The following is a 15,249-nucleotide window of genomic DNA, read 5'->3' as shown; positions in this document are numbered from 1 at the left end:
GGTAGCAACAGCCCCCTGGCCCTGCTGGTGTGGATGTGTCCCATCTACCCACTTATGAAAAGCTCACCATCCTTTTGTCAAGGAAGGAGGGCAAAAACCACAATAAAAGAAGTTTTGAAGAGACTAAAATGTTTGTGAAAATCCCCTACCCAGACTGATCTGCACTAAAAAACTAACCATACCATACTACCAAGAACTTGATATTCCTCTATCTCTGGTTGTGTTGAGATTTTTTTTAAGCTTTGGTTGGTTTTCCAGAGTGCACACTCATTCAAAATGAGCATCGTCACATTTTCCCCAACTGCTGCTTACTATTTTGGCTTATAGCATCATGTGTTCCAGTTTGACACATTCAGAGGGAAGTAGTCATCGCTGGCAGACACTATAGCAAATGTTATTTCAACCCGAACAAATCTTTAAGCAGACGGGGACTTTGAAGCAATTTTTCTGTGTGATTCCTACAATTTTTCCCATACAATTTTTATACATTCTTATACAATGCAGCTCTATGATACAGTTGCATCAAGGAAGTAATATTTAACCCAGGACTGAGATGTTGTATACATCTTCTGCCTCCCAGGACTTCAAGTGCAGCAGCTGACAATCATGTTACTACATTCATGCAAACAGACAGGGGCTGTATTTTTGGTGCTCTGAGCAAGTCATTGCTATTACAGTGCGCCTCCAACCTCTAGAGGCGTTCAGGCCACCCTCTATGGAAAAGTTTACAAATTCTCCTAAGGAATATTTATGGTCCCGATAGGCAACTAGTTGGGCAATGTAATATGAGGTCCCCAGGTCAACCTCATTCAGGCAACTCACAAAAGGAATCATCATCACGCCACCATCATTTATTAGTCCCTTTTGTTCGAAAGCACATCAAAGTGCAAATAGATAAATAGGCGGTAAGGTAAACAGCGTTTCCATGCGCTGCTCTGGTTCGCCAGAAGCGGCTTAGTCATGCTGGCCACATGACCCAAAAGCTGTATGCCGGCTCCCTCGGCCAGTAAAGCGAGATGAGCGCCACAACCCCAGAGTCAGACACGACTGGACCAAATGGTCAGGGATCCCTTTACCTTTACTTTCTTTCATTTGCCTTCAGCTCAACTGAAGGTGGTGTGTACATCCATTCAAGGAGAAACAGGGAGTCTGTTCAACTTGGCATGCCTCCACGCAAAGACAAAAGTGTGGTGGGTCCTTATCTGAGACATGTTGTTTGCAGATGACACAGCCTTGATAGGTCACTCCAAGGAAGCTCTACGGAGTCTCAAATACCATTTTGTCCAAGATATCATGATGTTCAGCCTTACCATCAGCCTGATGAAGAGCAACATCCTGTGTCAGGACACTGCCAGCATTTCATGCATCTGCATTGGTGACCACCACACTTGAGGTGATAGACAATTTTGTCTATCTGGGCTCCACCATAACCAGCAACCTCTCCATCGACACTGAACTGGACAAGTGTATTGGCAAGATAGCTACAACAATTGCTCGCTTCTCTAAAAGGGTGTGGGATAATATGATGCTGATGACCAATACCAAAATGAAGGTCTACCAGGCTTGTGTGTTGAGCACGCTGCTTTATGGTAATGAGACGTGGGCAACTTGCACCCACCAGGACTGATGCCTTCTGCATCACTGTGTCAGGAAGAATTTGGGCATCATAAGGCAGGACAGAGTCTCAAAGAAAGATGTGCTCTCCCAAGCCCATATTCCTGGCATGTTTGCACTCCTGTCTCAGTGACATCTACGCTGGCATGGTCATGTCCAAAGAATGGAAGATAGCAGGATCCCCAAGAACATGCTTCAGGCACCAGGCCCACTGGCAGACCAACTCTGAGTTACAAAGATGTCTTCAAATGTGACATGAAGGCTGGCAACATTAACCCCCCTTGTGTGGGAATATCTTGCAGACAACCACATCGCCTAGAGACAGTCAGGTCATGTATCCACAGCAGTGACCAGAGGAGTAATGACTTCTGGGAGGAGTTCAGAAAGAAGAAATGCCATGGTGCATCTGCAGCAGCGTAATGCCATGGTGCATCTGCAGATGCCTTCATCTGCCCCACTTGCAACAAAACATGAATCTCCTGTATCAGTCTCTACAGCCACAGCAGGCACCGTAACTCTCCAACAGTTTGACTACACCTCCAAAGGCGCACTCTTCCATTATCTTCCAACAGAGACGGATGCCAACCAACCAATCAGGTCTGGAAATGTATAGGGTCCCTTATTAACAGTCCAGTGTTGTGCTTTTAACATTTACCAATTCAGGCTGCAACCCTTTACATACCAGGGAGCAATCCCCATGGAATTCAGTCCTGCTCACTTCTGAGTAATGTACAATTATTGTGGCATGAATTCACACTAGAAATCATGAGAGCAGGGACCACTTCTCAGCCACTTAAATGCTAAGTATGCATGAAACTGCAATGTTCCATTGCATAGGAGGAAGACAGAGAGAGAGCCAGAGCAGGTGGCAGTCAAGAAACTTTTCTCCCAGCAGAGAACTGCAACAGCACAGACCTCTTCTGAAGCAAAGCAAGACATTTTTCAGTTTAGCTGGGTGCTAGCTATTTGTAGAACATCAGTACTCAAGTGCCCACAATGTCTTTGCAGAGGAGGAGGATGCGGAAAATACCAGAACTTTGGCAAATCTTTGTGACCTTTCACTGGCCACACCCCATGACTTCTTAGTAGCCCCATCAGAAATACACTTTCACAAGTATCTTAAGTTTTGTGTGAAAGGTAATCATTTCTTTCCTTGTACTTCACGTTGAAAAAGATCGAGCCACTAGTGAGCCGCAAAGGAACGGCGAGGACAATCTGGGGCAGTTCCCCAGCAACAACCCTGCTCCAGTGATGTTACACAACATGTATGTTGCCGCCTCAGCTGCATCAGAAGCTGAGGAAGAAGAAAGCAGCAACAAAACAGGAGAGTTGTGGAGAACTCCTGTGGCAATGAGTGCCCTTGGAAGATGTAACTGCAGGCAGGCAGGTGGATCAGTGCAGGGTGCGCTTTGCAAGCCTTCTGGCTCTTTCTGTTGCTGCCACCATTAGTTACTGTAGGAGTTTTAGGAAAACTGTGGGGATGGGGTTGGTTGAAGGAGCTGTGAGGAGGTGGGGGTTGGGACAAGGTGAAAATGAGGGGAGTGGCAGGTAGGCGGGGCTGGTGAGCAGTGCAAGTAGAGGAGGCAGCGCCTAGTAAATCAAAATCAAAAATAGTGTAGTCACACTGAAGTTAACCCTTCTATTTATGTTTTTTTAAAAAATATGCAGTGTAGTTTTACAATACCTGAGTGGATCAGTTGAAAGGCTGCTTCGTGTTTCCAAGGAAGTCCTGAGATAATTGCAAAAGAATAAAATTAAAAATATTAAACACAGATTTTGACAAGCGCACAAAGAAAGTCCCATACCAAAATAAGTTGTTTAACATTTAAAGATTTTTTTAAGCTGCATATTAGAATACACTGAATAATGTGATATTAACTTGGATTTAAAGCCTGCCAATTAGCTTTGAAAAACAATTTTTTAGCTGAATGTCATATGCATAAAGATTTTCACATGCCAAAGTAACGTTTTAGAGAACACAATTTTAGTGTAATTTGCTATAAGTATCTACAGTGTAAATATTAATTATTATATCAGTTTCTAGTCTGCTACATCAGCTTACAAATGTTATGTTTAACTGTGTATGAATAGTCTACTGTCATATTTTTATAGATTCTGCTTGAGAGATTAAGAAAGCTTCAATTTTTGTGCTGATGGTTTCAGTACAACTTTGAAATGGCTTTTGTTTACCTGCCATCCCCACTATTAAAAAAAGAAGTGCTATTGCAGTAAAAAAAACCACACAGCATATCAACCCAATAAAAAGAACTGTAAACAAATTCAGAACACCAAAACCATGAACTAAAAATCACACAGCTAAAGACGTCTTAGAGTTGCCTCTCAGCATAACCTCCCTAACAGGACTGTTGTTAATCTTCAGTAATGTTTTATTCTGCATTGGGGTTTTTTTTTAATGTTTTGTAAACTGCTTTGAGGGATCGTATGTTTTGTAAACTGCTATGAGGGATTGTATTTGTAGGTTGGGAAGAGTTCTTACAGAGATCTAAAATCAACTAGCCTGGAACCAGGAACCCCAGCTGCGATGTGGTAGAGCTTCCATGACTTAGAAAGAAATTGGACCAGACAGATCTGCATAACTGTCAAGCTTAGGTTCCCCAAAGTCTTTGGATTATGGAGAGATTTGACCAACACACATACATGGAGGCATGTAATTGCAGTAGAGCCAGGGGCCTTCTTAACATCATGCTCTCACTCACCGTTGGAATTAAATTAAAACCCATTTGCTAGTAAATGCTAAAAAATCAACTCCAATCAATCCTTTCATTCCCCTCCCCCCAAATGAGACCATAAACATCACATTTCAGTAGCTTTTTTCATAAGAAATGACCACTTCTAATTGAAATGCATTTGTGCCTAGGATTGAGTATCAAATGAGACTACTGCTAGCAGGGCCAGCCTTAGATATGTATGAGCTGGGTGGTTTCCTCAGGTACCAAGCTGAGCTCATTGGCTGTTTTTATCTACATGTACTATGTGCAGTGAGCCAAGGTGGCAAAAACAAGTATCTGCAACTTTTAAAAAAAGTTATACAGAGTATTGGGGTATTAGAATCATAGAATCATAGAGTTGGAAGAGACCACAAGGGCCATCGAGTCCAACCCCCTGCCAAGCAGGAAACACCATCAGAGCATTAATTAGCTGTAAAGTATGCAAACACACCCTCCCACACCCACACACCATTTTTTTGTGTCAGATAAAAGTAAGTGGAACACAGCTTTACTTTGAGGCAACATTAGAGACCACTTAGCACTTCAAATACTATAAGGACTCTAAGCATTATATAAATGATACTAAAATAAACCCATAAGCTGTAAGAGATCAGGCTGCATACTTTTTCAATTATAATGTTTTATTTTTTTTAAGATAAAAAGGATGTTCTAAAACAATGCTTGCCAAAAGATAGGACAAGATACAAAACAAAACAAAACATTAAAAGTTAAACCTGTGATGGTCCTGCTGTGTGATATCATGAACTTCCACTGCTCAGGATGGAGCTTTTCAGGTTTGGTTTGTGCAAACTGTAGAACAGTGGCTGAGAGATCAAAGTTTCGAGCAACTGAGGGATAGGGTAGGAAGTGACGTGAGCCTCTCATGTGCCATGACAGAATGTAAATACATTTTGATGAGCTTCAATTTCAATCCACTTGCTACTGGCATCTGGAACTGGAGCTGTTAGGGAAATTTGTACTACTACCCAGACTTTTTGCTACATCACATTTTAGTGTCATGGATTTACTGTAGGGCATCTTATGGTGAGCCATTTCCAGGAAGTAGAAAGTGATGGAGCTGGCCCAACTCAACACAAAGATCTGCACCATCAATGTCAGAGTGGTTGTCATCAGTGAGAGCTCTGTGTAGAGTGTCTCTCTAAATCTCTTCTGGTAGCTTTTCAAGGTTGTACAAGAATCTGATTATATTCCTGTGAGATTGCTCCTTAGGTGAAGCTTAAGTGGTGCTAACAAGAGTGTAAAGTAACTCCTGTTTGAACATTTCTTCTGGACTATTGCACTCCTCATTGTGATTCTGACCTTCATATTCAAACTGCCTCTTTCTTGCGGTGGTGCTTACGTGGGGCTTTTGTGAGCTCTTTTGATGTGCTAACTGTCTCTGTGAACTCCCCCCCCCCCCCCAGTTCTAGCCTGTAGTTACAATTCCCATGGTAAAGTACTGCACAGACTTACTTGCAATATTAACATGGAACAGAAGGCCATACCATGCTATGACTGATATCTTGAAGCTCATTAGTAGGTCTGCTAGGCACTGTGATTCAGGGCGAAGATTTGCATCTGCTTGAGGCAACTCTACTACTTCCATTAGAGCATCATATACTTCTTTTGTTTGATATGCAGTATGTTTCCCACTGTCTATGCAACTTTCCCAGTGGTGAGGTTGGACACGTCGTCTTTTAGTATCTATCACTATTGAGCAGACACAGAGAACAGCACAAAGGCACACTGTAGCATGGCAAAAGGGGTAGATTCCTCCGCTGATGAGACTGCACCTGAAACTACCAGACTAAGAGAAATGACAGCCATAGGGTAAGAATGAAGCTAATCGGTTCAGTATTAAGTAGTCTTGCCTGGGCACCTTTTTCTGTCCCTTCACACTGGCACCATTATTAAAACCTTGTCCGCAGCAGTCTTTAATGTTGATGTTGCTTTTTCATCAGTGTCTTCAGCAAGAGTTCCAAAATTGAGGAAATAGTGAGTAAATTCCAGCTACAATTTCCTGACAGGGTGCTACTGGAGAGTAATTTTCTGTGTCACCATAAGAAAAGGTGTAGGAGTCATGTGGGGCCAGGCTTGAAGGGATCTTGGTTTGTTGGCAACCATCTGTCTCAGGAGGAGTGCCCCTTTGGGGGCAAAGTCAAACCGTTGGAGAGTTACAGCGCCTGTTGTGGCTATAGAGACCACTATGGGAGAGGCATGTTTCGTTGCGGCTGGAGCAGATGAAGGTGTCCGCTAGCGCTGCTGCAGATACACCATGCCATTTCTTCTCTCTGCACTCCTCCCAGCAATCATTCCTTCTCTGGTCACTGCTGACTGCTGATGATTATAGTGCCTGGAGACAGTCAGTCAGGTCTTGTGTCCACAGCAGTGACCAGAGGAGGACTCTTTGCTTCCTGAGTAATGGAGAAGACCATCAGAAGGCCACAACCAGAAGTCCTTTGGACAGAGCCCCAGTAAACTCTGCCCGAAGAGTGTTTGAATTTGGAGGTGGTACTCAGGAGAAGTACAACCCTATTCCCTTAACCCCATATAAGAAAAAAATGAAGCACATCTATCATTGTGCTGGTTTCCACTGCAAGGAGGAACTGCAGGTGAGAATTTGTGGTCAGTGCATGCAGTAATTTTCACATGTGACCCCAGCTTTGTACACACATGCATGGGTCCTCACAGGTGGGCAGCAGCAGGGCCCACAGCATCACATCTGAACCAGGCCCCATAAACCCTCTGGGTGGCCCTGTTGTGTTGAAGGCACTCCTTGCCCAAGGTGCTGTATATTTGTCCTAGAGCCAGGCCTGACTGCCCGCCTTATGACTCAACCGCTCAGAGGAATCCACTGGTGGACAGCATAGAAATGTAACAAATAATTAAATCAAGCCCAGAAAATTTCTCAGACCACCTTAACCTGTGGCACCTTTGGCCTTACCTCTCCATTTCTCCAATTACCCTATGGGATAAAAACATTATAAGAAATGGTATGATTCAAACGAATTTATAGGCAAGGAAAATGACAAGAGATTAAGAACCAGATGAAATCTGCCCTCCTCTGGTTCCATGCAAAGGAAAACATCAAAGGCCCTTTGAAGTGGCTGTTCAGCATGGCCTCCGATGGTGCCTTTGAGGGCTGACATCCTGATGCGGGTGCTGATGTTTTGCTTTATCTGGTCTAGCATGCCACACACAGCGTGTTGCTTCCCCAGATGGAAACAGTAAAGATATTTGTCTGCAGTGGTTGGGGGAAAAGATGTCCACTGCAGTAGTAAAATGGTATCCAAGGCAGGAAATGAAAGATGAGCATAGGGCTCTTCACTTGGAATCACTGGCAGTTAAAATATGAGCTCCCTCCAGGCATTTTATAATAGCCTTCAAGATTTGAAAGAGGCCATACTGGTATGTGCAAATGTAATTTTTACTAGGAGAAAATTGAATATCTATTTAATGTGGCTCTTTCCTCAGAAAGAAATCAGGATTCATTTTCCACTGCTAATACAAGACACAGAAAGACATTGTGTAGAAAACCTGTATTACACAGTTGCTATTCCTGGCATATCAGAGAAACCAGAAATAGCTACAGAGATTACCGACTTGAGTTTGGAACTTATTCTTGACCTAGACAGACTGTCTGCAAAAATTAAAAGCAAAAATAATGCTTTCATAATCTGCCTGCATGTGCAACCCTTACTAGCATAAGTAGTCTCAATTCTGTAAATTGCTCCATGTGCAATAATCCCCATGGAGTTCAAAAGAGAGAAAGGCCACAGACAGGAACACAATGTGAATTAATTGATTGTATCAAATATGGGTGTTAACTGGGATCACTGTGATTTACACACACATGGGGAAATTGTCCCTTTCATCTTTAATATATATATACATACTTACTATGAAGAATAATGGTTGTATAGAATCAGGAAACACACACAATTCTTTTAAGAGCATTTCATTAAATACAAGGCTCTCCAGGAGAAAAGGCATAAAGAAATACAAGAGAAAAAATTGCTCACAGGGAAAGCCTTGATATTTTATTTCTCAGCTCTTTTCAAACGGCTGGTAGAATTAGGTAACCAATTTACCTTTGCTGCTGTAATGCTGCAGGCTTACTCTATTTGAATGGGAAATCTAGGACTCAGAGTACGCTGCTAAAAATAATATTACGTTGGTCTTTTAAAATTTTAATAAAACATGTGCTTAAGAAGCTTTTTTGAAAATAAAAAATAAAGAGACGAAAACCCGTTATTCTGTTTCTTTCTCTAAGGTAAAAACAGATCCACACTTTAGATGATAAACATTCATATTGAAAGTCTTTCACAATTTATTGCAACTGATTTGTGCAACTGAGACTGTGTTTCATTGGATTTTTAGAAACATGTTTGAAATCCTGAAACTGAGGGTGGCTCATACTTTGCAAAGTTATTTAGTTGACAGTTGAAAATAGAATCAACCGAGCAATGGGTCATAAATGAAATTGTGAGTGCCTTCTTTTGTGGCCTTCTTTTTTAATACAATCATAACGCAAAGGTAAGTTGCTCTTACATGGTGAAACCACCACACCATTACATACAGCTGTTTCATACACAAAATTCCCATGATGAATTTCAGTTTGCAAATGGATACTTCATCATAATGCATAATGTGGGCTTCTCTGTTTATACACAGGCAGTTAAAAAAGCACAACACGATTTACTGTTACAAAATAAAACTGTCATTTCCCAGATACCATTTAAGTCAACCTACACAATTTCAATCTTTTGACAAGTAAGCTTTTACCCCTGCACAAGCATCCATTAGAGTTGCTGAAGTATCCTTTTCCCATAAACACTTGGAGGCAAAATTCAAAAAGTGGTTCCTCAAAGCATTTTAAGTAGTACTATATTATCTGGTAATGATCGTCCTCAGAAACAAGATCCTTTTACTATGCTTATGCTGAAATCCCATTTAGTGAAAGCCCTTTAAATTTTCATTTTTTAAAAAGCTCTCTCACTTGCTTTTGTTTGGCATCAATGATAGCTGCCACTTCATTAGTCAGTACCTGCATCCTACGCAAAGGAATTTTAATTTATGGTGCCATTTAACTATTTTTTCATTTTTAAAAAAAGGTGGTAAACCAGTAATTAAAGCACCTACACTATAGTACAGTAAGACAATCTTACTCGGCTACGAGTGATCGCCAAAGAAGAAGAACAGTAATCAGGAAGTTGGGGGCACAGGAAGTTGCCTTATTCCAAGTCAGAGCATTTGTTCAGTATTATTTACTCTGACTGGTAGTGGCTTTCCAGGGTTTCAGACATGGATCTCTTCCAGCCCTTCCTGAGATGCCAGGTATTGAACCTGGCACCTTGTCAGGCATGGAGAGTCCTCCCCTCCCTTCAGTAACTTCACAGACAAGAATTAACGAGTTTATATTTTATAGTTCTTTTTATTCGGACATCTGGTTACAAGGAAAAAATCCACATCTCTCCACAAGGAGAGCAGTTGGCTACTCTAAATCCTCCCCCTTCTGTCCCTAGCAACATCCTGGGCACTATCAGGAAATTCCTCCTCTCCACATTCTTTGTTCTATAATATGGACAGACCTCCTAGTTCTTGGAGAGGGAGGGTCCCCTACACTCTCTAATGACGTCTCTGATGGCTGTTCCCTCCCTTCTGTCTTTCTTCCCATTATCTCGTAACTAGGCAACTCCTGCCGAAACTGCTCAGTGTCTGTGTCTCCCTCTGCTCCTGAAACTGCTGGAAATGGGGGGGGGGATTTCTCCCCCTCCACTTCAGAGAGGAGCTATCTGCCTGAGAATGCATCCCCCAATCCTCTGATTGAGACCATACTCTGACACACCTTCTGTATACAAAGCAGATTTTCTACCACTGAGCTATGGTCCGCCCAGCTTTCTAATTCAGGCACAATACAGCAATGTGTCTGTTGTTTAGGAAGCAATCACAGGGACAATAAGCTTCTAAATAAAGAAACAGTGGCCTTATACAGGATAGTCATGTGTTCCACTGCATTTTAAATGAAAAACTGTTGACAGCAACCAAACATCCTCCCACCCAAACAGCACAGGAAAAAACCTGGAATATAGTGAGTGGGTTAGCAATGGTGTCATATAGATTCCATGTAAAAAGTGAAAATGAAGGAAAGCAATTCTATACTAAAAGAGCAATTCTAACCTTTGATCTGTCATGCTGGTGAGGATTCTGAGGAGGCAGAGGGATGAGGTTCCACCAGCAAGCAGCATCCCAAGGTACCTGCCCAATGATGGCAGAAGCCACTGCTACCAGTACCCCTGCCATCAGTAGTAAGTGCAAACTTCCAAAATTGGACATTTCAGGAACAAATTTGAGCCATCACAGGATCAGCTGGATCCTGAATCAGCCCAATCACTGTCATGTGATGTCAACAGTCTGCTCCATGCCTCTGGCCTCTTCACCCCCACCTTCTGTGGGGCTGTGGGTATGGTGGTCGACACATATCTGGATCAAGTACCTACCACTGCTGGCCAAAGCTTTGAACTGTGCTCTAGATGCCTACTGAAAAGACAATTCCCACTCCAATTTATAAACAGTATCAAACGATACTGGACACATATATTGACACATAATACTCTGGTTTCTCTTCAGATCGTATAAATCTTTCGCCTTTTACTAAAGATTTTGAAGTAACTATACTGATCAGTTTCTCCCCGAACTATAAATTCACTTATAAAACTGTATATATCTTCTAGATAGGACACAGTCCTGTAAGTCACAGCATGTATAATTTTTTAAAAGTGTTGCTTCGCTCCCTGTTCCCTTTGTTTGCTTTCAGCCCAGTCCAGAAGAAGGGAATAGTGATGAATTTTAAGGAGGCTTCTCTCTATATGTCTTCTTGCCTCTCTTTGTTAATGTGACAATTCTCAAGGGTGAACTTAATTTACTTGTAATTAAGTTTCGTTTAATATAGCCTTCACATGAAAGTGTCAGCCGATTTTGAATATGGCTGTGTCTTGACTTCCACATAATATTTTTATAAAAAAACTGTCTTAAGAATATTGTTACTAGAACATTTAAACATCCTCTCAGCCTCTTCGAGGAGTGACAATTTGTTGTACAAAGTGAAGATATGCTAAAGAGACACTTAGCTGCACTGATTAGCTGATCGCCTCTGTAGAACCTTGATTGTGCTGAGTGACACTAAGCATTTTTGTGACCTCGAGGGAATTAGAGTACACATACAAAACAGCTTGTGTACAAATGCATTAAAAATAGCACATGTTATTTCCAAAACCAGAGGAGAAAACTAGGTGTTCTAAATAATTATACCCCTGTAGGAAAATGATGATACTCGTCTTCACTTGCCTTCCCTATGGGCACAGGTTTATTCTAGGTTTTAGGATGATTGTTTTTCTAGGAATGGACTAGCTTTAGGACATCTGCTAGGGCCATGCCCCAGATATGAAAATATAAGGGAAAGACATAGCCCAGTCCCAAGTTAAGGACAATTATTTGTCCTGTGAATTGATGGCACAAGCAGCAGCTAGAACTAGAAGCAAAGGTACCTTCACAGTTCATGACTTAAGTCGTAATTCTATACATAATTTCTTGGAAGAAACATTTATTTAACATGCTTTAACCAAGTCCTTACTCCATGCATATGCAGGGGTATATTCCATTTCACCTTTATAATACCCTATGAAGTTTATTTTATTATCATTTTATTGCTTTTAAAGGTGAAACCTTCTCAAGATGTTTTACAAAATAAAAACACACACCACGAAACAGTAAAATATCAACTAAAACAATATCATTAAAATATTCCAAATCAAAATAAATTATTAGTAAGATATATGCAATATACAATATAAAACCAGCATCAGTTAAAGCAGACTGGAAGAGCTTAGGTGAACTGCGTGCAACTCACTTCTTGGCTGAATGGGAATTTCAGTTTTCGTTGTCCAAATCTCAACATTCTACTCTGAATTCTCACTGAATCCTGTGGTGTTTGTTTCTGAGTAAGCATGCATATAACTGAGCTACAAATCTCAAACACATCTAAGGACAGGCCATTTGAAACTTGCCATTGATGTTACACACACACGCACACAAAACTAGAATGTTCAGCCTGTGCCTTGTGCATATGGTAGGTATAGCATTTTCCAGCTCTACTCCCTGAGAAATGCCTAGAAAAATATGTGAATACTGCTTGTCTCAAGTATATCTTTCTCTTCATGTCTGCTGTTTTCCGGCTCTCATTTCCTTTATTTCAAGCGGAAGCATTTGGAAAAAAAAATGGATATAAACATAGCTAAGCACAAACATGTCAGATGGCTTGACTCTTGCATGCCCATACAAATTAAGCATTCTGCCACACCCATCATCCCATATTGCCCAAACTTTTGAATGAGTTGCCCAATCATTTAACTATTTTGGGAGCCAACTGTAGGTACAAGGATGCAGGTATATAGTATCATTACCACCCCATCACACTCGGCTTCACTGCTGTATTTCATAATGTGCCCTCTGATGATCAAAGCTATACCCCAGGAATTTTAGCTATTTCAAGTAGATCCACTTGCAATTGTTCATTCATTCCAGTAACAGAAGCCAATGAATAAAGCAGACTTGTAAAGCTTCAGCATCCTCCTCTTCACCTATCCCTATCACACTTCCAGCTAATTTTTCAGCTTTATGGCAGCTTTATAATGATGGGATAAACAAAACCCACTCAAAGAATGGACTTTCATCTTTTGGAGCCTTCTAGAACTGTGTTTCATCATCCATGATTTAAGTGTTCTGGATAATTGAAATAATCTTGTTCAGTAACTCATAGGGCTACCTTTCAACATTTTAGGGAATTATTACACCAAGGTCCGATTTATAAGTCACATTCTTCAGTTACTGCATCCTTTGTGTTATATTTTGGCATGAACCTCCATGAACTTGTAATGCTTGAATGTTGTGTGCACAAAATGACAACTTGTTTTAGGCAAATATTAGCAGAAATGTATATAAAACCATAGTTGTACACTTTAGGGGTCATACCAGATCTAATAATGTAAAATATGTGTAATAATATCCTCCCCAAAGACACAAAGTTTGATTCTGTAACAAATAATACTGACTGCTGCTTTATCAAAGCTCTAGCAAAAAACACCTCCTTGAAATGCTAGATTGAAGAAGCTTATGAAACATGAACACGTTAATTTTGTGTGTGTGTGTGTGGCTACAACAGACTAAAAAAGGATTACAATTTTGCTAAAAGCATTAACAAGGAAGATTAACTAACTACAAAATCATTCAACTTTTGAATTGTTGCCAGAAAAAGCAAACACATAGTACCATCATATTGCCCTGTTAAACAAAGGTTTAAAAATAGTTATAAAGCTAGCAAACCACATGCTAAGCTTAGAATGGAAATAAAGGCAAAAGGTACCACATTGGTCAGTATCTTTCCCTCTGTGAAGAAAACCATACAGTAAGCACTACCTAGTGAAGAGAAATTGCCTTTTATTTTAAAGCAAACAATAATTGAGAATGATTATATACATGGCACCTGAGATTTTCACAGCCATCCAGCTGATTTGATTGCCCAACTCCATTACATAGGAAGTTGGCAGGGGGCGGGGGGAGACTGCTTAATCAGTTCTGAAATTAAGTAAGTCTGATTATAGTTCTGTTCGTCCTGAAATTATAAGAATTCTATATTACAGTTCAGATACAGAATGGGTTTGGTATATTCCATTTTTTTTAAATAAAAAAACCGCTTGCACTTAAAGAGCAAGAAAAAGAACATGAGTAGCAGGACATGAAGCTGTCCAACAGAGAGGGTCAAAGGCTCCCTGCAGTTGACAATCTATAGGTTTTGGAACACATTCACAATGGGGAATCTTTTCTCCTCTTATTCCTATTTCAAACAGGGGGAAATGGGACAAAGATAATTATATTTAAGTAGTGAAATTGGTTGGAAAGGCTCTTATCTTCAAACACAAGAAATGCAGCCAAAAAGGCCCAGACAGTGTTTGATTCAGGCTTTCTCTGTGAAGCCTTTAAATTCTTGATATGTGAAAGTGAAGCGCCATAATAATAATAATAATAATGATGATGATGAAGAAGCAGGTGATAGAGGTGGAAAGAGCTCAGCTGGCAAGTAGAAAGTAGCTTTTTTCCAGCTGTAGTTACCACATCAGTGCCCACCTTCTGCCTTTCAATAAGGCACCCTAAATTGTCTGGAAGTAAATGGCTTAAATAAGCACATTTTTTAATTATTTTAACAAAGCGGCTTGCTTACACAGAATATTTGCATCATGGAATTCTTTAAGTCACCACCACCACACACCCCAGTTCTACACCAAAATCAGGGGAACAATTTTGTACAATTGTACAATTAATTGGAACAAAGACCATATCCCAGTAATAAGATCATTAAGTTTGCAGATGGTACAACGGTGGTTGGTTTAATCAAGCCTGGAGAGGGGGAGGCGGCCTATAGGAAGGAAGTTGAGCAGTTGGGGGAGTGGTGCAGGAAAAACAACTTACTCCTTAACTTAAAGAAAACAAAAGAGATTACTGTGGACTTTAGGAAATGTCACTTATTATTGAGGGGAAGTGTGTGGAACAGGTCTTGGTGTTTCGATTTCTGGGAATGGAGTTAAGAGATGACCTAACCTGGGGAGAAAACAGCAAAGACCTGATGAAGAGAGCACAGCAGAGGTTATATTTTCTGAGAATCCTCCGGAAAAACAATCTCTCAAAGGACCTGTTGATGACATTTTACCATTGTACTGTTGAGAATGCATTATCTTATGGTCTCTGTGTGTGCTTTGGGAGCTGCATGGTCAGGGACGAAACAATGCTGTCCAGGGTTGTAAAGACTGCGGAGAGAATAACTGGGTGCACTCTTCCTACCTTCGATCAAATC

General features: G+C 40.8%; 1 protein-coding gene across 13 annotated transcripts in view; it reads right to left on the bottom strand.

The window, feature by feature from the left end:
* IQSEC1 (IQ motif and Sec7 domain ArfGEF 1) overlaps nt 1-15,249 on the bottom strand; it is a 306,001-nt gene that overhangs the window by 160,912 nt on the left and 129,840 nt on the right. For 8 of the 13 annotated variants that reach the window (XM_083420791.1, XM_083420786.1, XM_083420804.1 and 5 more), the window contains one exon: nt 3,299-3,343. The exons of the other annotated variants lie outside the window; for them this stretch is intronic. In XM_083420791.1, coding sequence (XP_083276917.1) covers nt 3,299-3,343 — 45 coding nt within the window. The remainder of the gene's footprint in view (nt 1-3,298; nt 3,344-15,249) is intronic. 13 annotated transcript variants of the gene reach the window in all.

The sequence above is a fragment of the Podarcis tiliguerta genome, assembly GCF_965153285.1.
Source record: "Podarcis tiliguerta genome assembly, chromosome: 2".
In the NCBI taxonomy this organism is placed as follows: domain Eukaryota; kingdom Metazoa; phylum Chordata; class Lepidosauria; order Squamata; family Lacertidae; genus Podarcis; species Podarcis tiliguerta.
The sequence above is the reverse complement of the archived record's forward strand: the minus strand, read 5'-3'. Positions and strand labels throughout refer to the sequence as shown.